Here is a 27,252-nt window from a genome sequence, read left to right on the forward strand (position 1 = left end):
CTGGTGAGATTTCCCTTGTTGACATGCATCACAAATGTGGCTAGTTGCTTCTGCTGAATCTAAGCCTAGTTTATTTTGTTGGATGATCTGATGAACAATGGGAAGAGCTAGATGGCCGAGGCGGCGATGCCAATTTTCTTGAGAGGTCTTGGCCGACAGAAGTGCCTGATGAAGAGCTTTATTTGGGAGAACAGAGAGCCCATTCTTACACTTGCCTTGGAGAATGATTTTTTTTGTGGCCATGTCCTTAGCAGAGAAGGAATTGGGGTGAAATTCAATAAAGGCGTTGTTGTCGGATGCAAGTTTATGAACAGCAGCAAATTTCTATTGATTTGAGGAGTGTGTAAAATATGGTTCAAGAATAGAGGTTGAATTTGTCCAGCTATCGAAGAATGCCCAATATAAAAGATAGACAAACATGTTCCGTTAGCCACCTACACATGATCACCGCCGGTGTACCTCCTTCATTGTTAGATGTTCCAGATGATGTGTGATATGATCTGTTGCTCCCGTATCGATGTACTAGTTGTCGATGGCGTAGCTATTACTAGTGGCGGCAGCAGCAACCTTAGTGTTGTCATCGTTTTGGTAGTTGTGATCAAATCAATGCTAGCAGCGAAGAGCATTGTACCCGACCTGAGCACACACCTGATAGACAACATCATGAGCAGAATTGGTTGATTGTGAGGGGAGAGAACCAGTGCGGCCATCACGTCCTCCCTGAGTTTGGCCACCACCGCGTCCTCGGCCACGGTTGTTCCTCGAACTCCCTCTTTCGCGACTCATGTTTACAGAGTTACAGAAGACACTTGCACCATAGTGTTGTGTTGCTCCAGCCTGAGCTCATAACTCAGCATGTGCATGTACACATCACTGACACCGATGTTGTCAGTGCTTGTGGTGGCACTTGTCACCAAAGGATCATATTCAGTTCCAAGGCCTCGAAGCAAGTATGCAATTAGCTCCTCATCCTCCAATGGCTTGCTGATAACTCCAAGAGTGTCAGCTGATCCCTTTACCTTGCGGAACTATTCGGTGATGATGAGGTCGTTCTTTTGGATTGTCACGAGTGTCATTCAAATTTGCATCACACATGCTCTGGAGCTTGAGGCATGCATCTTCTCAATTTGTCCAGACTTTGCGTGAAGCTGAGCAGCCAACCACTCTTGCAAAGACTTCTTTAGAGAGAGATGACAGGATGGCACTGAGAACCAACTGGTCCTGCTGATACCGGTTGTGGTACTCCGGGTTGACGGTGATATGAGGCACGCCAGCACTGTCTTCCTGCATGACAGTGGTGTTGGGGCGAGCAATTGTGCCGTCAACATAGCCAATCAGTCGCTGTCTTTGGAGGTAGGGAAGGAGTTGCGCCATCCAGAGAAGATAGTTGTTTTGTGATGATTTCACATTGATCATGTGGTTGAAAGAGGGGGTGGGAAGAATGCCGATCTGATTTGAGGATGAAGAAGGAGATGGGGTGAGTGTTTGATTGCCACTGGTGCTGTCCATAGCGAATGGATCTAGGTTATGACTACCATGAAAGAATAGGCAAGCAATCGATATGCAAAAAGCAGCACATTTGTTCTTTACTAATCACCAAGAATTTATACATAAACATTAGCAGCTCTGCTGCAAACTACCTAGCGAATTCTAAGCCTAACTCCTCAGAGATATTCCCGGTGTTATGCGGTTTGAGGTCACCAGCACGTTGGGGCTGCATCGGAAGAATCGCAGTCAATACTGAAGTGCCGTCAGACTCAAGCGTGGCCTTCAGACTCGGACCCTACCACTGTCAACAATAGCATGACAAAGTTCAGACTCACTGAACCTTACTAAACTCGACTGAATGTTCTGAACATTTTGAGATTATGTGGCTCATCTGGGATAACCACAGGGGCTGCTAGTTAGCGCGTGCCAGCAAGCTGCTCGCACATCATTCTGATAGGGCAAACCCCGCATGGTCCCCACCTCCAGCTTTTGGATTTAGGTAAACAAAAAAGTCAAGTGACCTCTTTTCTTTTTATAGCTTGAGGATCTGCATGTCAAAGTCAGGATGATGACTCTTAACGATCCCCACGAACTCGGCGAGGCTGGAGGTGGCCGCGTCTTTGTTCATCTCGACACCCTGCTCGGCGAAGGTGGCATTGTAGCCTTCTCGGAGCTTTCACGTCAACATCTCCCAGTGCTGAGCGTACCCTATAGACATCCTTATCATAGGAGGATCCGAGGATGGCTGTCCAACCCAATCGCCTGCATTGTGTTTCAGAATTCTTTGTCAACACGTGCAAGCATTGACTGGAGCGATGCGACCTCCCCCTCCGCCGCGCTGGCTCGTGCCTCTGGAATGCGCAGTGACACCACTAGCTTGTCATCTTTGACTGCAAAGGCTAGAGAAAGAAATATGCCTTAGTTAGGTATTCGACTAGGCATGAAGAAAGAAGCCATGTGGCAGAGCCACTTACCCGTGAGGTCTTGCTTCAGTGCCCCCAATCAACGGGCAGCTTCCGCCGTAGATAGATCCTCTTGGAGTCTAGCCTTCTCCGATTCGAGCTAGGCCTAGACCTCCTACAACTCCAGCTTGAGGCCTCTAATCTGGGACTCTGCATCTTCCTTTCCCTTAAGGAATGAGGCCAAAGGAGCTTTCTCTTCTCCCAGCTCCGACGCCAAGTTCCGCAATTCAGCACCGGGAGCTAAGGAAATCTCGGTCTCCTTCACGGCAAGAAGTTGGATGAGGGTGTCTAGAGCTGTGTCGCAATTCCAGATGGCCTAACAAGAGAAGGAGAATATTGAAGACAAAAATAAGGTACTAAAGACACTTCCCCAAGTAAGAGAAAATTACATGGAGGGCAATCGGGCTAGCGAATAGCACTGGCTGAGCGAAGTTCGCCAACTGGATCAGTGGGGCTTGGCCCCTGGTGATGGCAATGCTATTCCTACCTTCGGTCAGGGGAGTTTGAGTAACATTTTGAGTTTTAGTATTTAGATTATAGTCAAATTCACTTTTTAAAATTTTTTATAATTATTAAATCAACATAAAATTACGGAAATATATATACATCTATGTGTATATTTAAATATATTATTTTGGCTAAGTATTTCAGAGATTACTAAATTAATTTCTAAATTAATCCTTCCAATAAGATGATCATATGCATTTTTGGTTTATTGTTTTTATGGTTCTTTTAGTGAAGATTTGAATTTGAATCTCTCAAATTCAAATCTAATCCTTAGATTCAATTTCAGCTGAAATTCAAGTCTAAATCCTAACCCAAATTCAAATGGCTCTATATGAATTTAGTCCCAACTCAATCTATCTCTTTTTCTTCCCGGGCCATAAACCTCCTTCCTTTCTCCTCTGCGCAGCCCAAACAGACTAGCCCACCAAGGCCAGCCAGCCTAATTTCCGTTGGCACCATGGGCTGCGACAAAGCCCAGTCCGCTAGTCCACTAGTCTCCCTCTCAACCGCACCCGCGCGTGGGCCGCCTCCACGCCGTCCTGGCCCAGCGTCCCCAGTGGTCTTCATGCCCAGAGCTACGCCCAGCAAGCCTAGCCCAATGTGTCCTCACTTTCCCCTCTATTCCCTGGCCGACATGTGGGACTCGCGAATGCGAGTCTTCTCCCACATCCAGCTCGCCCAATTTCTGTTCACAACTGCTAGTGCTAGTGCTCGCTCCCCAGCATTGATTAACCTGCGACTTCTGCGCCCTCACTCCATCTCTCTCTCTCTCCCAGTCACTGCCAGTGTGCCGACTTGAAGCCGATAGCTAGCTCACTCCATCTCTCTCTCTCCCACTCACTGCTCTGCCTTCACACGGTGTGCCGACTTGAAGCCGAAGCCAGCCATGGCGGCGAGTCTCTCGCCGCTGGTGTCTACACCTTCTCTATGCACTGGCCATCACGCCGGTGTAGACTTAGGGTAGCTTAGGTCTTCCTTGTAGGGCGAAGAACGTGTAGATTCCCCCCCGGGGCGCTTGTTCATTTCCTTTGCAAATGGATGAGTGTGGGTCCCGTTTCTGAAAAAAAAAAAGTGTCATGCTGCCAAATTTTCTTATCGCCTCTAAGCCTCCTCCGGCCACCGTCTAGGCGTGCTCTGCCACCGCCCGTCCACGGGGACCGGCAAACGGGTTGCCCATGCTTCCCAGTCACCCGACCGCGGTTTCCCTTGGTAGCCCACTACCTCTGTCCCGATTCTGATGAGACTCCAGCGTAGCGCTGTCGTGAGGCTGCCGTGATGACCTCTATGTTTGCCTCTCCTCCTCCGGCTCGGCCTACTGTGTAGCCCGTCGCGTCGGTTGTAGGCCATTTTTCCACCTCGGGCCAGATCTTTTCCACTCGGCCGGCCTTTCTTCTTTAACCCTAGACCAGTCACTGTACAGTGGGACCCACAATGGTATTGTACAGTGGGACCCATGGGGGTACTGTTCAGTGGCCCCATCAGCACTGGCCCCACCCATAAATAGTAATTTTTTGTAATTTCTCTATTTAATTTTAGATTAAATCTTTTAGAGTCATAACTTCTCTGTATTAACTCTGATTTTAGCTATTCTTTCGCCTAAATTCATCTAAATTTGAGATCTATCTTTTCATCTCAATGTGGTATCCATTTGGACTCATTTGGTTTTCTATTTGGTGTTCTTTGATTCTTCTATAGCGTAGGTCGTCGTTAATCGTAATCGCGTTTGTACAACCGAAGGAATTCATAGATGAACCGGAGAATCCCAACTTTGACCAAGAACTAGAAGAAGACTTCAGAGAAGGCGAGTTCTATCTCCTTGATCATTTTGAACCCATATTTTCAATAATCTAATTCATCAGCTTAAAATTTGACTTATTATGTATTGTGCTATTTCAACTACTTGCATTAGTTAAATCCTATCAAACAGTTGTCATATCTTAAAACATCATTATTTTGAATCCATATCACCTTAGGATTACCTGTTAATATTAACGTCGGACGACACCTTAATATCTAGCATGCTTAGGATCATCTCTTCAGAGATGTCGCTTATGGAATACATCTCTTAGGAGATAGTACTTCACTGAATATCAATTCAACTCATACGCCATGAATCTTTGGTGAATGTGGAATCCTTGATATAGTGTGGGATATGGCGGGTGGTGTGTAAAAATGAGTGAAAACTGATTTGACAGGGGCAAGTAGAGTAGTCCTCCAGTGAGGATGCTCTTGGGGACTAAGTTACCTGTGTGATACTCATTGCCATCTTGAAGATGCCTACCCCAGCCATATAAGTATTGAATCATTGCATCGTCATGCTAAACCACCCCAGTGCAACCATGCTTCTTGTTATGAGCAGGAATTGACTTTTCTATCTCCTGACTAAGCTGGACATTTTACTAGAAGGCATGGGGAGCAACGAGAACCCAAGCGTCTGTTAGGTGCTTTGTAGAATGTTTATTCACTACGTAAGAAACCAGCAAAGGAGACACCACATTAGTGACGGCTACTCAACATGCGTCACTAATGTCCTATTAATGATGGGTCCAATAAGAACGCGTTACTAATGTCCTTCCTGATCGGGACCGGATATAAACCCGATACTAATGAGTGGTTATTAGTGACGGGTCATAACATGACCCGTCACTGATGGTAATAGAGACGGGTCGTCCTAGGCCAGTCATTAGTGACATATCAAATTGTGACCTATTACTAATGATAAGGTCATCAGTGATGGATTGTCCTAGGCCAGTCATTAGTGACGGGTCATCCTATGCCAGTTATCAGTGATGGCTCAATTTGTAATCTGTCACTAATGACCAACTCCAGTCACTAATAATGGTATTCATAAATATTTTTATTTTTATTTTATTTTTCTCACCTTAGCAGCACTAGAATAGGAACCATTGTATATTTCTGCTCAAATTTGATGTAAGGTGTGTCAGCTATGGAACAAACGCGCGTTCCGAAAACGATGCAGAAATTTCCAGGGATGAGGACTCAATCTTCCAAGCCGTTTTTGGCCTTAAAATTCTCCAAACCCGACAAAGTCAGGGAGACATGGATGTAACTTTTTTTTAGATGTCCGTATAGTAAAAAAACGTCGAAACCGGTGTCCGTATGCAAAAGTTATGCCCATTTTACCGAATACACTCCAGGTCACCTATCAAATTATAACCCTCGACAAAATTTAGCAAAATTAGTCATTAGTGACGCGTCATGGCTATAACGTTTCACTAATGACCTTCGTCAAAGAAGATTAAAAGGATAAAATATCCGATTTCTATCACAACTACGTGATAGTAGAGGTGGTAAGGTGGCTACACACGTGAGGAGGAGGTCGCGGGTTCGATTCCCATGGAACGCAAACTTGAAAACAATATGAAAAAAGCGTAGTTTGTGAGGCATATGGGATGGGCCTGCGTTGGGATGGCTCAGGTGAATTTTTTTTACTTTTTTGTGTCCAAAAAATACGAAAATATTCATCAGTCATTAGTGACGGGACAAGATTATAACCCATCACTAATGTTCAGTCAATAGTGACAGGTCACAGTTACGACCCGTCACTAATGAGGTCACTAATACCGGTTATCACCCGTCACTAATGATTTTTTTTTTCACATCACCAGACTCTTTATAAAGGTCCAGGTGGTACCCTCGCATCCCTTATGTAGGCCTGAAGCACTTGGGATGTCTCGTAGTATAGTCTAGCAAGGGAAGGTGGTTGAAGCATCTTGGTATGATTATCTCCTCCGCTTGCAACGGTTGGAGGCTGAGCATATCGTGTGGATAAAGTGTACAACCTCTACAGAGTGTAACTCTATTCGAATAGCCGTATTCACGGTCATGGATATGTAAGGCAATGACCTCACTTGTTTAGACTCAGGGCATGTGTATCTTTGATGAGTGAGTGTGTGGATTAGATATCCGTATGATGAGGTTGCTGGCTCGATCTGCCAAAAGGTGTGTGGTACTAAAGGTACACCACATACAATGATAAGTACTACGGAGTGAGGTGTAGCCCCTCCTAGGACTGAAAACACTCAGATATACCTTGTTACCTTGTTTAAACTATTTCAAAGTTATTAGTAGAGAGTATAACTGGATACCTACATAAACTACTTTACATTTAAAACTAAACCTGAATCCAATCCTGGCAGTCCCAATATGTGTGCTTTGGTAATTCCCATGAGAGCTATTATCCACACATATCTCTACCAACATGTATATCACAACATCACGATTATACAAAAGTGCAAAAGATTACATGCTGATAAATTAAAAAAAAAGACAAGTATTATCTAACATACATATACATCAATCGCAGTGGAAAAACATCTAAAGAAAACAAAGACCGGTGGAGCCATTTGCCCACAAGGCAACCGACCAGAATTAGTAGTAGTATAGGGACTACTCATCACCGCACCGCTCTCCGGGGAGGGGTACAAGTAGCCGACACCTAAACTTCACCTGCAAAACAATCAACAAAGCACGTTAAGTACAAAGGTACTCGCAAGACTTACACATATGGGTATATATATCCCCGACTCCAAAGATAATGCATTTGGATGAATTAGCAAGAAATAGGCCATAAGGTTAAATTGAATTATGAGAAAGGCAATTCAACCTACAACTTAACATGTGAGCACGTACCTAACTTAACACTTAAGCTATCCTATCATGACCATAAGAACATAACCACAACTGATATATAAACATACTCTCCCCAACATAAACCTTCACTAGTCACCTCCTAACACACCACATATGACCACCATTGTAACTCTATGACTGGTGCGGATGGACATAAGTGTGCTCATGATCGAGAGCGTGACAATATGAATTAATTTTACACCCTGTAGGGGTACATCTTTACCCACACGACATGAGACCACCCTCCATAAAACCCATTAGTTGCAAGTAATGATTCACATGACAACCATTCACGTACCCGCCCCGCACCTTTGTTCCCATGCCCGAGAATGTGGAGACCACCTAGATCTACTCCCGGAGCAATCTCAGGTGCCTCTACAAGCCCTCTCTCTGACATAACGGGTGCATGAGTAGAATGAACATGGTGACTTATGATACTTGGCTCATCCATCCCATATACGAATATGTGGTAGGACGGAAAGGTGCTTAAGCCAACGGTACTAACAATCGGTGTTTAAACGATGCAAGCAGTCTATGGCATCCAGGTTCCTCTCTCAACCTACTCCTAGCACTGCCCACATCTCGTCTCATTCTCATCAACTCTTTATCCCAACATTATTATCATCGTGAAAGTAATTAAGCTTATAGCTCATGAACGATGGAAAATTCCACCGCTCAACTTCTACCGGTGACCTCTGTATTGCTAAGCATTTTAGATAAATTTTTAAGTTAGATATTATCATGGTTATCCCCAGGTTACAAGGATTGTGATCAACAATAATAAGATAGGGATAAATGCAACAAGATAGGTTCTACCCGATTCCCGACATCGACTAGCTAAATTTATGCTTATGGTGCATGATCGTGAATGACATGAAAGGCACCATGTTTTGGAATCATTTGCAAAAGAACGCTAATCGATTAGGGAAGAAAAGGTTTGAATCTCGTATAAGACAACTTAGGGTTACAGGGTATTGAGTAGCTGGCTGTCAGACTGTGGGGGTCGGATAAAGAAGAAAATGATACTGAGTAGGTCTGGCAGTCAGACCGTGGGTCTAGTGGTAAGACTAGCTCTAGTGACAAGCTGACTCCTGACTATGGAGTTTGACTGATGGTTTGACTGGCCAAGTCACAACTGGCAGTCAGACCAGTCTTAGCGGTGGTCAAACCGCTGCCCTGGCTGACGCCATCTCGGCGAGGTCGCTAGCGAAGGCTCCGGCGATGCCTTCAACCATGAAGGGTACCAAAACACTCTAGAAGACTAAGGAAGTGTTTCTTGGGTGATATGGGTAACATGAACGGGGCCAAACTCGAGAACCCCGTGGATGAAGTCCATGGCTAGGGTTGAGCTCGGGTCTAAATGAAATGGGAACCGGTTAGAACTCGGGAACAATGGGGAAAAGGTAGGGGAAGTCTCATCTCAGTGTGGGGAAACTTTCTATTGGTTTAGCCAACTCTAGGGAAGCTTCGATTCATAGATCGGGCTCCGAGGTGGTTATTGGCCTTGAGGTGGAAGAACTCACGTGGAAGCATCTCTGGCGAAGAAGACGATAGGAAGAAGTTTGGGGAAGCCTTCAGTGAGCTCAGGGAAGTCTTCTACATCAATCTTTGGGTGTCAAGGTGATTCTCTCCCTCTATCTCTCTTAGTTTGGGTGAAGGAGAGTGAGTGAGGAGTGAAATGAGCCAGAGAGACGAGTGAGCGTCAGTCGGTGGTTCTAAATGATGCTCTTCTGGCGGTCAGACCGTGGGAGTTCCTAGTTCGACCACGGGAAGTATCTTTTTCGTGTTTCTTCCTTTTCTTTTTCTTCTCCTTATCAAATGACTTTATGGTCTTTCTAACTACCTCTAAACCATTTCCACTCATAAATATAAATATACATATATGGTGGAAACGCGCATTGATTAATAACATATCATTTTTTAAATAGGTTTAACCCTTAAATTAAAATCAACCACATAAAACATGATATCATGATGATTGTGCATGCTCAAAGACTAGATTAGGATTTTTGAGGTGTGACAATCCTCCCCACTTAAAAGAATCTCACCCTGAGATTTGGCAAGTCAAGAGAGAGGGTGATGGGTTAAACATGCTACAAAGTGAGAATTTGGCACATCTTGATAAGAGGATGTCCTAAGAGTTTTTATTTTGAGGTGTGAATAATATTCTTGATAGGATCTAGATCTAAAGTCCTTAATACTCTTGATTAGGATCTAGATTTGAGGGTCCAGCTCCACCTTCTCTTGCTAACAAGGCTTCATCTCTAATCTAGCATGCCGGTACTCGAGTGGCCCAGGGTTGACACACTCACAGTAGAACAATTGTGAGAACCAACCCCCCCCCCCTCCTAATGATGATTTGGTGTTAATGTCAAGATGCTCGCTCGTGTGGCCTTCGCGAAGGCAAAAGCTGACACACCCAACCACTTTTTTGGCCGGGATTTGCTTTAGCACATAAAAGTAACGAAATAGGGAAAGAGGAGGCCTAACGCCCAAAAAGCTTCACAGAGATGAATGAAAACACATAACATGGTGAAGGAGTTTGTGATCAGATTTACCAACCCAAGACCATAAAAGGTGAGAACTTGCAGGAGAAAGGCAAAAGCCAAGAGGCGAAATCTGTACTATGCGAAGGCCTCGAACACCACGATCTCATTGATTCTCAGGGATGGGATGTCCTCCTTATCTTTCGTCCTGCACAGAATGAGATCTAGTGGCAGAATTAACTCGCCCTTCTCCAGCTTGGACATGTGCACCTCTAACATCTCCGATGTCTCCCACGTAGGCTTGCCTGAAGGGGCCAGGGCAAAAGAAGAAGAGAAAGTCTCTCGATGCATGGAGGTTGAAGAAGGGTCAAGAAGCTCAAGCGCTTGGGGGCTCAAGGGTCATGAGTCTATAAAGTGGAAATCACTATAGGCAACTTCCTTCTTAGGGAAGGCTCGGGCCAATGGCTCAGTGATGCACGTGGTACTTTTTTGTTTCCACGCCCAACCGTCCACTTCGTGATTGACATCTTTTCCCACTTCTGGTGCTCTACAGGGTTAACCAAGAGCTAACGACTCCTACCCAGTATGGAAAGATTCTCTAAGGTTCAAATTTCAAAGGGCTTACTGCATGTGTTTTCCTCCCTTCTTAATTCCCTAGTCAGGTGCACGTGATCAATGCAACATCTATTGGGAGTAGGAACACAAGAGGTAGGTGATCTTTGAGATTCTATTCAGTCATGAAAATCTAGTTGTTGGCTACCATTCTATTCAGTCGGAGGTTTTGCTCGAGTAGGAGGAACTTGGGTAGTTTAATAAGTTCGTATTTCTGACTATGGAGATTCTGCAGTAAACACGAAAAATCAATCGAGAAACACATAATAAAGTCGTATTTCTTGAAAAGAAGAGTATGATTGTTGATAATTCCATTGTATTTACAACAAAAAGGATACCTTTGGCATTTTACAAAATATTCCAAGTCAACGCAGAGACTTGGTAGGAACTAATTACCCTAAAACAACCTATGCTTATTGTTCCTTCATTCTACAGTGGCATCATGGTTGTTGCCTCGTCTCCATCTTCGTCGCCATCGCTGGAGGAGGAAAAAGGCGAGGAATGTTCCTTGGTATGATCACTTTGATCAACTTGGCCTTCCTCCAGCTCCTCCGTCGCTTCTTCCTCTTCAATGTCAACTGGCCATAAATCCCAGTCGTGGGGATCTATGACATCATCCTCTAATCCCTCCTTGTACACAAAACCATTGAGCACATCCACGAAGAACTACTTGCTGCTAGCGGTGTCCTCTAGGGGTTCTACCTCTTTGATCACCTCCTCTATATAAGATATCATGATGACCTCTGAGGGTGGCAGTGGTGGTGGTAGTATAATATGGATGGATGAGGAGGATGAGGAAGACGACAACATGATTCTGGGACCCTAAGCTTGGGGTTTCATCAGAGATGATGAAGGAGGAGAGGGTTCTCACAGGAAGATAAAGAGCCCTAAATAAGTGAAAGGAAGATGGGGAACTAAACGTCTAGTACCCCATGATTTTATAAGGGTGATATTGGTGCCCTGCAATTTTTTACAGCATGTACGGTGAGCTAAGGTGTCTAGTGGCGTCAGGATTGGCAATCATGACAATGGAGTAGGTGGACAACTACCTAATCCAATCAATTCCTCTCAGAAGTTGTACGCATTTAATGCATGCCTCATGCACAGAAAAAGGTAATGCAACTCTTTAGTTCTCGACCGTTAGACGTATTACCCAATTGGCTAAAGTCATAGTGAATAGAGCTTGGTTCGGGTGGTGGAGGTTCATGACTAGAAAATGTTCTATACACTCGGATGATCAACCTGAGTAGGAAGAACATTACTTTCTAGTCATGGGAATCTACCAACCAGTTTGGCTCTCGAAAGCTAGACTCCCGACTACTTCTATTCTACCTACCCTCTTCTAAGCAGAGTTGGGGGGCTAGCTAACGAGGATATATAATTATTTATTATATATTCTATAAATGTGGTATATCTATGAGGGATACCCAAGCTGCACATGCCCTTTACTCGTTTCGGTATGGTTCGTAACTGCCATGGAGTATATAAGGCATGTAGATAAAGATCAGGTAAGCAATAGTACCCAACAAGGAAGCATCCTTATATTTGGCAAGTCCCAACCAAATATCTAGAGGATCTATGATACAGGAAAGATACACTTGAAGGAGTCCGGGTTGCTTACACCCACCAAACCCTGACTATAAAAGGAGGGGATAGGGTACGTCCAAACCATGCCAATTGAAGCCTACAAGCCTTTCAACAGCAGAGAAACTTGAGTCTTCAAGATGCACAAAGTCATGAAACCCTAGATCCAGCCTAGTCGGGTAGAAACCATATAGCCATCGAAGATCCATAGCAGAAATCATCATCATCCGACTAAGGCTTAGAACCAAGAAAATAGAGAAATCCGCCAAGATCCTTAAGACTAGATACACACACCCCATATTGTTTGTAACATCTGTTCCCAAGTTAATCAAGGCAAGAAGAACATAGGGTTGTTATCCTTCGGGAGACCCAAACCTGTATAAATCCGTGTCTCTTTGCGATACTATTATGTGATCTGCAGGTATCCCTATTTTTACCTTCAAATATTTTGGCATTCATTTACAGATCATCGACAAGAGTCTATTATTCAACTATGTGATTGCACATATTGTGTAAGACTTTAATCCAGGTATTGTATTCGAAGTATGTCTATGATGGCAAATATATTGGAAATGTGCATATCAGCTATTGATTCAGGGACTGATACAAGATGCACGGTGGAACCCAAATGTGGGGTCCGACATGAGTCATGATAACTGTGTACAGCTGACGTCGAGATGTCCTTAACGATGGTGTTGTTAATCGTAGCATCACTGATATCCAATGTGCCACAGTGGTTGCTCCGGTCTTACTTTAATAACCACCACGACTGGTCGCACGCCAAGACGCTGCTCACCCTCATTGACCTCTACGTCACCACGGACACCACCAGGCGCGACGCCGATGACAACCATATCTAGTCCAACGATGTCTATGATGAGATCAAGGTGTACCTGAGTGTGGTGCGCTCGTGGGAGCAGGGAAAATAAGTTCGGCCCAAAAAATCCGGTTAACCTGGTTTACCGGCATTACTAGTGGGTCTCGGTAAAATATTAAACTGGTCAAAATATTTAAACTAAATTTGAATTTAGGAAGGTATAAAATGAACCAGATAGGTAGTGAAGAAGAAATAAAGTTGCGGTGTAATGCCAAAGCAACTTTTCCCCATAGGCTTGGTCTAGTGTTTGAGTCCTTTTAGGCAGTTTTTTTTTTAGGATTTGCATCTTGACATGTGGTCCCACAGTTAAACGGTAGAAAATCTTAGGCACGAATTTTGAACTCGAGACCTCACATCTTGATTACAACTAGGAGGCTAATTGACATCTTATGTTCCTATGGTGTTTACTTGTTTTATATCAAAGTTTAAATTTGATTATTTCTTGTTGATTTTTTAATTTGATTTGATAAATCCAATATATCTGATAAATCATGTTTACCAGTGACCTCCGGTAAATTTTAGTTATAGGTAAAAGAATCCCTATGTGGGGCTTCTTCTACCTGCCACACACGCTTCGCGTCAAGAGCATTATGGATTGGGATGGGTTTGTGCTCAACTTGTGTGGCAAGTAGAAGGAGCTGGTGGACGAGTTCTGTGTCACCGTGCTACAATAGTCGTCAGTGGAGGCCAAGGAGGATGCGGTGGTACGGCAAAGTCAAGACGCGCTCGGTGGCCGCCTCTACCACTATCTCACATTCCACCAACGCCAACACCAACTCGTCATCGATGAGTACTTGCCACACATCCACCACAAAGGCCATGAGGCCTTTTTCAACAATTGCCGCCACTACTATAGAATATGCTATTATCACTGGTCCAAACTAGTATCATTGCCGATTTTAAAACCGGCAGTGAATTAGTTTTAGTGATAATCATGGATTACCATTACCGGCTTATGAACTGGCAGTGATAGTATAATCCAACTATCACTGTTGGTTCAAGCTAAGAACTCGCAATGATAATTCATCCACATGTGTAAAAATACTCTACCATAAACTCTTCAATTTAGGGATCTACCTAAGTTTGCTTAGACAAAGACTCCATACCAAAATATTCGTGGTAGAGTATTTTATATCTACATGAATGGCAAAATGTTCACACTCAAACTTGATCCTAATTTTAAACTACAACCTTGTTGAAACCACAATGACAAATAGGAATAGATGTTGCAAAGTTTTTGTACCAGGAGCTATTCGGCTTAGGATCTAGGCTTGTAGTATTGCACCATACGTCATAGAGCTCTTGGTACAGCCATCTTGCGCCATCTGTTTTACATCTTGTGTTATTCGAGTGACAATATTACATCTAAATGAATAGCAAAAACACAATCATCTTGAAGCGAATATATTTTATGCCACTCATTTAGATCTACCTATTGCCACAATCTAGGTTGAACACTCAGAGAAGAGGCTACAAGCTTGGGAGATGGGGCGACGGGCTCGGGCTCTAGAAATAGCGACGATCTCAGAGGACGTGGAAGCCGAGCCCAAGGGTTAGAGGCTGCCGCAATGGCGATAGTGACCATCACACCAATCCGACCGCCTCTACCCCTCGGGAGCAGCTTCTAGAGATTGGGAGCACGATGGGCTCGATGGCGAGGGATCAGGGAAACGAGGGCGATCACAAGGTGGCTCGGGCTCAAGAGACAGCAATGAGCTCAGAGGACATGGAAACCAGGCCCAAGGGGTAGAGGTGGTCGCAATGGCGATGGTGACCATCGCACAACTTCGACCACCACTACCCTTTCAGGAGCGGCTTCATAAGGAGATTAGGAGCGAAGTGAGATGTGTCATGGACTGAGGGAGACGGGTTCAGGATTTATAGAAGCATTATCACTACCGGTTTGAAATATGAACCAACAGAGATAATAATTATCATTGTCGGTTCGTATTGGCTCAATTATGGCTCCATCAATGAGCATATGAACCTGCAATGATAATCCTTATCACTGCTAGTTTGGAATACGAGCCGGTAGAGATAAGGATTACCATTATCGATTCGTATTGGCTCAATTCTTGCTCTGTCGATGAGCTTTTTAACCCGCAGTGATAGTTGATATCATTATCGATTCGTCGATAGAATCAGCTGTGATATCAACTATCACTGTCGGTTCTAAAGGCTCATGGTTAGATCTACCGATTCAACTTATAAACTGTCAACGATACCTTATCACTACCAGTTATTTCCAAACCTACAGTGAAAAGGGGCAGGGATAACCCTTTCTGTAGTAGTACACCCTAACTCTACAGCAACAACATTATCTCTTACTACAGGTACGCCCTTAATTTATCCATTTCATGCACATCAACACTTGTTCATCACTGCATATGATCAACTCTAATAGTCTACTGATACCAACAGCTACATGGGAGTAGCTGGAGTATGGAACCACAGTCTTTAGTATTTTTCTGGAGTGGCTGACAGTTTTCCTAATAAATGTATCTTTCCCGACAGTTCTAGTAAATTACCAACAATGTTATTTCCAAACTCAGTATTCATAGTTATGATAGATACTTAACAAAATACTACTACAAACAGTTGTCCACATGTAAAAAACCGTCGGAAAAATTTGTTAGTCTCGTAGTCAACGAAGATTTTGTTTTGTCACCATTTGCTTAGTTGTGAAAAACAAATGCAGAATGAATAACAACACTCTGCCACAAAACAAAGCACTGACGATGATGACAACTTATATCTCCTTCTAGCTGACCGGCTACAAGTTTTGTGACGACAGACAAAAAAAAAAATTGTTGCAAAGGGACATTTAGTGACAGTCGATACATAACGTGTGGCATGGTGCTAATATTTCATCACAAGGTATTTTTCATCACTAAAATACTCTCTTTCTTGACCTATTGAAATCTTATCACAGTAGGCCAAATCTGTTGTAGTCACTGCTGAAATTAATAACTTTTCAGACCACCAGATAAGCTTAGATATGGAACGTGTACCTTAAAATTAAGCACATAAGGCCATCCCCGATGCAAGCATATATACAGAGGGATGCTTGCACTACAAGATTTCTGATCTTTCCCAGTGGTTATTTTCGAGCCAAGTGGCTGATGTTTAGTGTTTTCCTCTATTGTTTTATAGTCACAGAGTGTCGTGGTAATAGTCAAAAGTCTCGTAAGCTGGCAAATGCTGAATTCTACGGCAATCACGATAGGATCTGTGTGATCTTCACTGCTACATAAGAGGACTTCGCAGCGCATACCGTTGCTTTAGGAATCGTCAAGGGCTTCAGTTTCGGTTGCAGGTTGTTTCTGTTTTTTAATAATCGATTAGGATGCTTCTTGTCTGCTGACCGGGATAGCGAGGTGTAAAACTTATTCTCCTACATACGTCATTGCACGTCCTCAGAAAAAAAAATGTGCACGCAGTTGATTTCCATGAGCCTGAGAAGGTCTAGGCCATTTTTACGAAGAACATCGACGTCGTCCACGACAGTGACTGCTCACCAGAACATGATACGACGGCCAATTAATTAGGCGTTAATCTCCGTTCAGAACTGCTTGATGTGCATCTCCCTCTTCTCAGGCTCCAGCTCCTTTGTACAGTGGCCCCTTGATACCGTCACTACCAAGTTAGGTAAAGTGCGGCAGCGATAAACATTGTGGTGAAGAAAACGATCACTACTGTGCTCACAGTTGGGAAAAAAAATGTCTATAACGCATGGGCCTTAGGAATACGAAAGTGTGGCAAACCATGATTGTGACAGAACAGACATCTAAGAAACTGTAGCGAAATTGAACCATAGCATGTCCTATCCGGACGCTAGTCCAGTTGGTAAGGACGGCGTGAGTGCTCGAGCCAACCCGCGTTCAAGCCTGAGCGCTCGCATGGATATACACGGAACGGACACGCACAAAACAACCTTCCTCGACCCTGCCTCTAAAAGAAAGCTGTGAAAATATATCCTACTATTAAAAAAATCATGGCATATCAATAATTGACGATGAACCAAACATGTCCTGTTGTATACCAAACCACCTCCCGTGCCGCATTTTTCTGTTACACTGAAAACCTGCTTTGTGACGGAAATAGCTGATGTCAGTGACGCTTAAAAGTGATCTTCAGATCAAGACCCCGTTTGCACGCACTAACTCCACGATGGTGACTCTATGCTGCACGCACTAACTCCTCGATGGATCGATGTTCCAATAATCAGTCAATGATGTTAAATACCACTTGCTGACGATGCTCTAGTTGCTAGGCAAAGCTACACAAGTTTAAATTATTAATGGAACATTATTTAAACATATCTTACATAAAATGATCAAGTTTTAAGAAACACCGGGTGCTTGACCACTTGTACCACATATCACAGGTTTTAGATTTCTTTGCACAAAACCACAAACCCTTCACCCTTGGATCATATAACACAAAACCTCAGATTGCCCAAGATGGATGATTTGATGAGCAACACTGAATATTCGTGACCACAACAAAACATCATCCCCTTCTGTTAAATGTGAACTTTGATATAGCTGAGTTATCTGAATACGCATATTCGTAAAAATACATCTAGGTGAGCATTGTTAACAATATATTTCTTATTCCTAAATTCTCCAGTGTCCTCACATCTCAGAAATATTTTGCACCATCCTCTTCCCGTAGATCGGCACGGTCCAATTTGGCCGCTGCCTCCGCCATTGCTTTCGCCTCTGCATCAGCCTTTGCCTTCGCCTCTGCATCAGCCTTTGCCTTCGCCTCTGCCTCGGCCTTTGCCTTCTCCTCTGCCCTCTTCTTAAGCTCGTCGATCAAAATCTCAAGACAGGAAGAAGGCTCGCCGGAGCCTGCACGCTTGGCCGTCATGAGGCACTCGGCGACATCGGCCGGCGTGAGGTCCACCTCCCGCAGTATCTCATCAACGGAGCCGAAAAGCTGGTGCGCGTCGATGTCGAGGTAGTTCTTGGCGAGGGTCTTGAACGCCTCGAAGCCGCAGTAGGACATCTCGATGTGCATGTCCATCCTGCCGCGCCGGATCAGCGCCGGGTCGAGCTTGTCTACGTGGTTCGTGGTGAACACGACGATCCGCTCGCCGCCGCACGCCGACCACAGACCGTCGATGAAGTTGAGCAGGCCGGACAGGGTCACCGTGTCGCGGGGCCTATCGTCCCTGTACCTGTCGTGACGCGGTCGTCGCTGTGCGGCTCGGTCGCCGGTGAAGTCGACGGAGCAGTCAATGTCCTCGATGACGATGATGGACTTGCTGGTGGTCTCGATCAGGAGCTTCCGGAGGTCGAGGTTGCTACTCACCACGGTGAGCTCGACGTCGTAGATGTCGTAGTCGAGGTAGTTGGCCATGGCGGCGATCATGGTGGATTTGCCGGTGCCCGGCGGGCCGTAGAGGAGGTAGCCGCGCTTCCAAGGCTTGCCGGTGCGCTGGTAGAAGTCTCTGTTGTTCCGGAACGCGTCGAGGTCCTCCATTATCTCCCGCTTCTTGGCCAGGTTCATGGCCAACGTCTCGAACGTCGTCGGGTGATCGAAGTTGATGTAGCTCCATGCCTTGGAATCGCTCCTGCTGCTTAGATCAATCAACGCAAAAAAATCAAGAAGAAAACAATTGCCCAATTCAGAGTCACGATTGAATCAATCAACAGAAATAAGACGTTTAATTTTGTGTTTGTGTTGGTTCTGAGGCACTGACAAGGAGTCCATTGATTTGTTGTTGGTGTAGATCCTGCGCCGGCGGTTGCTGAAGAGGATCTCGCGGCCTTGACGGCGGACGTGCGGCAGGTACTCATCGACGACGAGCCGGCGGTTGCGCTGGTGGAACGTGAGGCGCTGGCACCGTCGCTTGACCGTCCGCTGCTTGTCCTCCTCCAACACCGACGACCACCACAGCGAGGCCCCCTGGTACTCGTCGGCGACGTCCTGGCCGTCGCGCATGCTGATGACGAGGCCGTCGCCCTCCTTGGCGCCCTCGGCGCGGAGCTCGCGCGCGTCCTGCGAGCACGCGCCGCTCAGGTACGCCTTGACCTCTTCGTAGGTGCTGTCGTTGTCGGTCACGGGGCCGTATCTGGAGTAGCGCAAGTCGGTGCCGGGCTCCGAGATGTCCACGGTGGTGTAGGGGTCGACGACGTTGAGCAGCCGCCGGACGCGCCGGCGGAGGAAGAGGTTGAAGTAGGTCTGGAACAGCCGGCGCGGCGCGTAGGTCGCGAGCAGCGACGCCAGCGGCGCCAGGAGGAACCACAGCGAACCGAAGTTGGTGAACACCGACCCCAAGTTAGAGAACGCCCTCTGCCGCCACCGCACGACCTTGCCGGGCTCGGCCATGATAGCTGTGGACTGTGGTCGGCTGCGACGGTGGCGCCAGCAACGTAGCAAAACGAAGGGTGTCTTCAGAAACACAAAGCACTAAGGAGCTAGAGCCTCAGAAGAAGATGTGCGAGAATGGATATACACTTGTACTTGTGGTCTCGTGTACTATCGACACCACAGGAGCTACAAACTTCCATTCAAAAAGGTTTATATACCTTTGAGTTTTCAAAAACTGTTCAAAAATATTCGTAGATGTGGCACAAATTTGTGCAAAAATATGATCATATATGAGCTGTACAAACAGAAAAAAGTTTACATTTTGTATAAACTGAGAGCGACGGCACCACTTGTCCAGGGAGCGACACAATTTGGTTGCCGGTCGCATCTCGTTCGAATCAGCAAGCTACCCTCGTTGACGTCGTTGGTCTTCGTCGAAAGCTGACAAAATGGCCACGTTGGAACTTTCAGTAGAAAACAAATTAAATTTTCTAATTTTGAGATTTACCGATGGAAAATGGTTAGAGGAAACCGGGAGGTGTGGTAACAGGGCCACGTGTCAGCATTGACAAGAGAGCTTAGGGAGATGCATGGATCTTGTGCTGTAGCGGACGGAAGGAAAATTTCCTAGCTCTTGTGAATGCATTGGTATCCGAACCGTTTATTTGTATTAAAATTCATATTTAAAAAATAGATAAAAAATTATAAAGTATACGAGAGAATTAATAGATAGATTAATATTAAATAAGAGTATGACCTTTTCTGTAGCAGACACGGTGAGCGCTGAGGGGGCCGAGGGAAAATAATTGACGTGCTAGTTCCCTTTGAGACAGCGTCATATCTGTGCTTCTAGTCGACTTTGTATGTCATCGAGAAAATGGATTGCATTGCAGATACCAAGTGCCACGGTCACAGATAAAATAAATTGCATTGGAGATACGACACGTGCAAAGTCATCATGTGCTGTGGCTACCACCGTGGCATCACTTGTGATGGGAGGATCAAACTGCATTTCCTGTCACTTGGTTTTGATGGGCAATAAAGCCAAGGTGAAATCAGTGCTTGGAAGCTGCTACAGATATGGAATGCAGATGCTCATTCCTGAAAGTTGCAGGCAAGGTTCATTATTCCGTGCAAGTCACTGCCCTCCAGTTGGGCAACCCAAAAAAAAGGTGCATTCAGTTCAGTTGCAAGCAGCCCAGTCCAGTCCAGACCTGCTCTTTGCTATGCTTAGATATCGCCATTCATTCCAGGTCAGTTTGGATCTCAATACTGTCTGCACTGATCCTGTTGTTCGGAAGATCTTGAGCAGGATTCATATCTATGCAAGGGCAACATCACAGAATGAGCCAAAGAAAATTCAGGTGGTAAGCATATCTGCGGGGAACTTTTACATTTGCATATTTGACAGGTTTGTATTCATGTCATTTATTTGGGCTATGCCAGCATGTTCCTATGATATGAACTTGATCTTCTTTAAGGTATTCTTTTATGCAATTATTGTATTATTTCTATGATTGCAATATGGTTAATCTTTTGATTCATTTACTTTGGATATAAATAAGTTAATATGCTTAGTAACATAGATCAATTCTTAAGTCTATAATTTTCCGTCATAGATCAATTTTAGTCTTGGATCCGCTAGTGGACGATCCCCTTTTGACCTGTTCGATGTGCTCTTCTCTGCAGCATAGCAGAAATGCATCTCTAAATTCTCTGGTAAAAGATGGTATGTGCCCCATTACCAGACCTCCCAATTTCATTTTACCATTTTCTAGCAGTAAATCTCAAAAATGGAAATTTTTAATTTATTTTTTGCTGAAAATTCTAACAGGCCATACATGCTTAACTTTATATTGTATTTTACTGTTGGCTCTTTTGTGAGAGGAGACTTTTCAGCTTAGCTGTAATGAAACAGTTTCCTCCCTAAGAAGACAGCCTTCTAACCACTGTGTTGTCCAATTTGGGGTTTACTCCTAAATTTCAAGTTTGAATTGAAGTCATATTCGAAATTTGAGAAATCGAAAAAAACATCTTGGCATGCCGCCAGACGTGGCAGACTGGTGGTTCATGTAGGACTTGATCAACCACCGCGATGCAGTGATCAACAACGAGAAACCACGTCGCCGTAAAGTTGGCGAACCACTAGAGTCCACCTCGTCATGCATCGGCCAGAAAACTTGTTTCTTAATGGAATCTATACAAGGTTCTAAAAACACTACACCACAGTAGATGTCGGACCCATTTCTGGTTTTCGCTATCCCCGTTGTATAAATTATTGGATCAGTAACTGATACGTACAAATTATAACAGCATAATTTCACAGTTATATTTCGAATAAAATATAATACCCAATTAAAGACATAGATAGGTCTTGTAGCTTAAGATTCTTAATATCCACGTCCTACAGACAACCATTCAATTGAAGGAGAACTAAACAGTTGTAACACCTCAATTCTGTCACCAAGGCTTTTCCTCAAAGGAATAAATCAATTAAAGAAAATGTGGAACAAAAGGAAAAAAAAACAAAAGAAATAAAAAGAGAACCTGTTCCAGGCCCAATCCGGCCTGCTCAACCGGCCCACCTCCCTCCCCTTCTCTTCTCCCGCGGGCCCGACTTGCTCCACCTCCCCGCGCTCCGCACCTCAGGCCACAATCACACCAGCCCACACCATGTTGCCTGCCCCCTCTCTCTCTCCCTACCACGCTGTCTCAACCTGTTGGACTTTCCTTCCTTCTCTCGATCTCCTTGACTCCTTCCCCTTTTTGCCCTCCGCATCATGCCCAACATCGGCAACCGTCCCGCATCAATCTTGCGTACATGGAAACTACAACGACATATCGATGGAATTGAAGCACAGGAAGAAGGAAACAAATCGCAAATTCCTCGCCGGCCGCCGCGCCTCACTCGAACTCAAATCCACTCCCCTGCATATAAATACCCCGAGACCCCCCCCCCCCCTCTCACAGCCATCCCAAACCACCCCACAGTCGATTCCCTCGCTCTCCAAAGCAGGAGCGCCGCCCGAGAGCCCTCTAGCCGCCGTTGAGCTTCCGTCATCGTCTCTCGCCATCGCCAAGCCACCTGACACTGACGTGTCCCCCAAACGGGTTCATCGTCATCCCCTCTCCATGTTCCACCGCATGCCATCAAATACCGTCCACCGGAGCTCAACTCTAGCGAGTTTCCGAGGCGCACCGTCATCACCACCCTTCTCACCGGATCTTAGGTACACACGATCCCCACCATCTGATCATCCATCAGCGGCCACAATTAAAAACCCTTCGTACCAGTACGCCCGCCCAATCAGCTAGCCATATGGGATGGCCACATCATCCCCATAATGCTCATCCCCATAATGCTACGTGGTGAGGCCACATCACACCCCCCCCCCCCTATTTCCTCTTTTTCTTTATTTCTTCTGCTGATGTCAGGCTAACGTCATAACAATCTTTTTTCGTGTAAAAATAATTCATAAAATTGGATAAATCTGAAAATAGGGCTTTCTTAATTGAAAATTAGGAATTTTTTATTAATTCTGAAATAATTGGTTTAATGTGTAAATAGGTTTTCTATAATGTTTTTAATTCTAGAAAAATAGGAAACAATTATGATAAAACAGAAAATGAGTTTCCTTTAGTAAAATAATTCTGAATAATCTGTTTTAATTATTTTAGAGTTTATTTAATTCCTAAAAATCCTTTTTAATTCCAAATAATTGCAAGAAAATCCAAATAAATCACGTAAAATATCAGAAGCCTCTAGAAAATTCTAGGAAAATTCCTACACCCTTCTTTCACCCTTCTAAGCCATATCTCCATTGTTACAACTCTGATCTAATCGTTTCCTTCGCCAATAATTCACCAAAAATCTAAAAAATAATAAATTGAGTTGTTTTGTGTGTTTTTGGCTTTTTCTTTGTTCTTGGTGTTTATTGACTTATTTTAATTTGCAATTAGACGCTGACGTCCAGGAGGAGGAGTTGCAAGTTTCTAGGACCAGGAGCTCGAGGATGCCGTTGAGCAACAGGGTGAATGCAAGTTGTCCTTAAGTCATTTTGATCCTAGGTTTCTAAATGATTTTTTGTTTTATAAAGTTCATGCTTATAGTTGTAGATGGGAAACCCAAGTTAAGCTATACCTTAGTTTTCTCATATATACCTTGTCGCCTCAGTTTTGGTGGGTTCAAGGGTAGAATTGTTTAACCATGCTTGGGAGTAGGATCACACTGGTATAATAATTTTGATAATAGTTCTATGCAACATAAGATAAAATTGGTGATAATATTTTTGCAACATGGACTAGGGAATTGAGCAAGAGGTTGGGTTGGTTACCAAGGGCAGGTGGACCGTAGTCTTGCTTAATTCTATTAAGGACCAGTTAATGGTGCGATCGGATCAAGCTTTACAGTACAACCACAAGCCTCGTATGAGACAGGCTTGGCTGACTAATTAGTTCTCTCCCAATATAGTGTAGACCAGGGGGTGGAATGAGGAACGGATAGAATTTCTCTAGAACCATATGGCGTATGGCGCAATAGGGGGCTTCCATTGTTGAGGTTATTGTGTCATGCAGCAATGGAACCTTAGCGGGTAGACACTAGTTGGGAGAAAACTTTGTAAAGGCCTTGCAGTGGTCAACTCGGTGCACACCTCGAAAGTGTCTAAGGTACCGACGAGTACCGGCAAAAGAGTTTAATCACGTCTTCTGGATAAAGTGTACAACCTATGCAAAGTGTAAAACTGATTAATCAGTCATGTTTAGGATCATGAGCAGCGAAGAATGCCACACGTGATTAGAATACACTAGTGTTAGATAGCTTTGGTTGGTAGTTCATTCATGGTTGCAGGAGCCATGTTTGAGGTGGTTTAAGTCAAGAAAGTTAATTCTTGATGTTGTTTTTATTCCGTTAACTACTATTGCTTTTATTAAATGTTTTGGTTAAATTCTGCCTTTATGCAAATAAGTCCATGTAAGTCTTATTTATGTTAATGCCTTCGTTACATTATTTTACCACAACTTGCATAGTACGAGACGTACTCACACTTGTTATAACCATATTGCTCAGTCAGGGAAGATTATGAGGATTTCTAAGGTGGTGCTCTACATCGACTGCCTGCAGGAATGGGAGATTAAGAAGACTCTGCTAGCTACAATATTTATTTGTGTTTTGACCCTTGATTGTCCCCTCTGTAATAGTGAGTATTTACGTTAAGTTATGAAATTGTATTTTGTTTATCATCTATGAAGACCCTATATATTGAGATTGTTCCTAGCTCAATATATAGTATGGATACTGGTCTATCTTTAAACTGATCCTAAAAATAGTGGAAAACTCGTTAAGCCCAATAGCATAGGCAACTTGAGTGTGGACATAGCCTTAATCTTTTATGTTTCATCATCATACTCATGCTTCGGCTTCTTTATCTCAATTCAACAAGCAAGTTTGAGTACGAAAGATACTCAGGAAGCCCTAACACTACCCAAAAGGTTTGATAGATGCTTTGAGATAAATTAAAGACAAGGCCATAGGGCTTTAGTTTTCAGCAGAAAGCCAATTTTCAATGCAGTGAAATTTGGTGTAACCCGCAGTTTAAAACCATGGAATAAGATTGAGGTTTAGTAATTAATTATGGTTGTTGGCTCTGGGGAAAATACTATCCATCCCGCAAGTTTTCAAGTTTTAATCTGGTCAATATGGGACCAATTCAGCGGCTCCATGCTAGTGTATATAAAAATAGGGGCACTTAGCCCACCACACTGGCACATAGCCCAACACAAATGTCAGGACCCCGTCCTCATGCTCCCGTGTGCCTCCTATAGCACTCACTTGATCAAGTAGCTAATACACATAGAATTCAACATAATGATATCAAATACATACTTCGAATAAAATAATTACCTAAAAAGAGTTGATAATGATCTAGTGGACCAGGATCCACGGCATATCAGCCAAGCAGAAGAGCCTATAGCAGAACAAAGCAGCACAAAGCGAAACAACTCAATACCACAGGCAACTCGGGTGCGAACGCGACCTTAGTATTCTTCTCTTCAACTTCATATGGGTCGAGGTTGATCTCAATCTCAACAATCTGAAAGTAGGTACGGAAGGTACTCAACAAATCCTAACACTACCTACGTGTAGGTGAGTGCATTTTACAGACATATACCTACCTACGTGTGATACTTACGTCTATATATGTATACGAGCATGTATACATGTATATGTAAGTATAACTCTAGGTGATTATATGTGCTTAAGTGTCGATTGATTATTCTAATCTATAGAACTAAACCAAGGTTATCTAGTAAACATTCTTAATTACCTAGTGTTGCTTAATTGCCACTCTAATTAAGCTATTGCTATCGTAAAAGTATTTATGTAATTAATTAACTAGATTAAACTATTCTTTAAATCTAATTATTGCTTATTAAAAGGGTATTTACTTAATTAATTGCCAACGTTGAATTATTCTATTATGTTCTAATGACTAATATTTATTTATCTAGCAGCTACACTAGTTAACTTATTACATTAATTATACTAAGATTAAACTTAGAGACTAAAGCATGAATTAATAATCTATTCTAAACATTAATTAAAAGATTAATTCTTTAGTTATTCTAATAACTATTCTTAATTAACATAAGGATTATTCCTACACTAGAACTAGGTTAACATATGTGATTATAACCTAAACATAATTATTTAATTATCTAAAGTCAACTTTATTTACTAAAAGATGAAATCTAAATCTAGGTTAAACGATGTGACACGAAATAAATACCAAACAAGAAAATTACAAGAGCTCCAAAATTATAAGATTTGGCAGGGAGATAGATAAATTATGATTTTAGAGGAATATCGACAGAAGAATTGCCGAGATCTGAGTTAAAATGGACGAGTTAAGCCTCTCGAAAGATTGGTCGGAAAAGGAAAATAGTACTATTTATGAGTGGGACCCATTGAACAATATTGGGCCCACTGTATAGTACCCAGGTTTGACTGGATCTAGGCTTAAGCTTGGGCTTGGGCCTGGATCTGGGCCTGGGATGGGCTTACACAATGGTGGTCATTGGGGTCGGGCCGTCTGGCTTCGCAGGCTTTAGCAGTCGGGTTGGCCCATGGGGACATGGCCTCAAACGTTGGGCTGGTCAGCAGATCGTGCTAGCGGGTCGACTTGCCAATAGTCAGGCCGAGCTTGGCCAACGCGGTCGCTATCACTGACGCAGCCACAGCGCATGCGCACACGCATCGCTAGATGGAGTGGAGCAGAGAAAAGGGGAAGGACTAGTGGTGAGAAATCACGGCGGTAACCTCGCCAGAGTTGAGCTCTCGGTGCCACCCCATAATAAAACTAGGTGACCGGGGATCTACATGTCGGTACGAACCCATCTTGCAGGGCATCGACGCCAATCGATCACCGGAGCAGGCCCAATTGACGGACACAGATGGCCATAGCAGCTGCAAAAATTGGGCAGCACCTCCCCTTCTGCTTCTACCATGTTCTAGCCCCTGCACAAGAACTGATGGTGACCTATGGTCTACTGGGCTCCCTAGCCTTACCAAACACCAAGAGGAAGATGGAGCGCGGTCAGCGGCAACAACTGCGGTGGTGGCGCAAGCTCTCAGGCTAGTCTATACCACTCGAAGGCGGGTCAACACAGCTGGGACGTCCCACGAAGCAGGAAGACCGTGGCAAAGGGTGAAAGGAGCTCACTTGTGATCAGGTGGGGAGAGCAGTCAGTTGTGGATGCTCAC

General features: G+C 44.0%; 1 protein-coding gene and 1 non-coding gene across 2 annotated transcripts; both read right to left on the bottom strand.

Moving 5' to 3' along the window:
* Window positions 1–841: 841 nt before the first annotated feature.
* On the bottom strand, window positions 842–980 carry LOC133891832 (small nucleolar RNA Z247). Its single transcript, XR_009904289.1, has one exon. It is a non-coding gene; the product is annotated as a small nucleolar RNA Z247 (small nucleolar RNA).
* A 16,709-nt stretch (window positions 981–17,689) lies between these two features.
* LOC133890863 (AAA-ATPase At3g28610-like) lies at window positions 17,690–19,700 on the bottom strand. The gene is made up of 2 exons (XM_062331479.1): window positions 18,880–19,700; window positions 17,690–18,753 (listed from the first exon to the last, which is right to left on the bottom strand). Exons 1-2 carry the CDS (start codon window positions 19,506–19,508, stop codon window positions 17,814–17,816), a joined length of 1,569 nt encoding a protein of 522 aa, XP_062187463.1. The 5' UTR covers window positions 19,509–19,700; the 3' UTR covers window positions 17,690–17,813.
* Window positions 19,701–27,252: the final 7,552 nt, after the last annotated feature.

The sequence above is a fragment of the Phragmites australis genome, chromosome 14 (genome assembly GCF_958298935.1).
Source record: "Phragmites australis chromosome 14, lpPhrAust1.1, whole genome shotgun sequence".
Taxonomy (NCBI): Eukaryota; Viridiplantae; Streptophyta; class Magnoliopsida; order Poales; family Poaceae; genus Phragmites; species Phragmites australis.

Excerpts from the sequence above, each read along its gene's own strand:
- LOC133890863 (XM_062331479.1), bottom strand. The coding sequence starts at position 19,508 with ATGGCCGAGCCCGGCAAGGTCGTGCGGTGGCGGCAGAGGGCGTTCTCT. Across the intron at positions 18,754-18,879 it reads AACAAATCAATGGACTCCTT|CAGGAGCGATTCCAAGGCAT; the intron begins GTCAGTGCCTCA and ends TGATCTAAGCAG.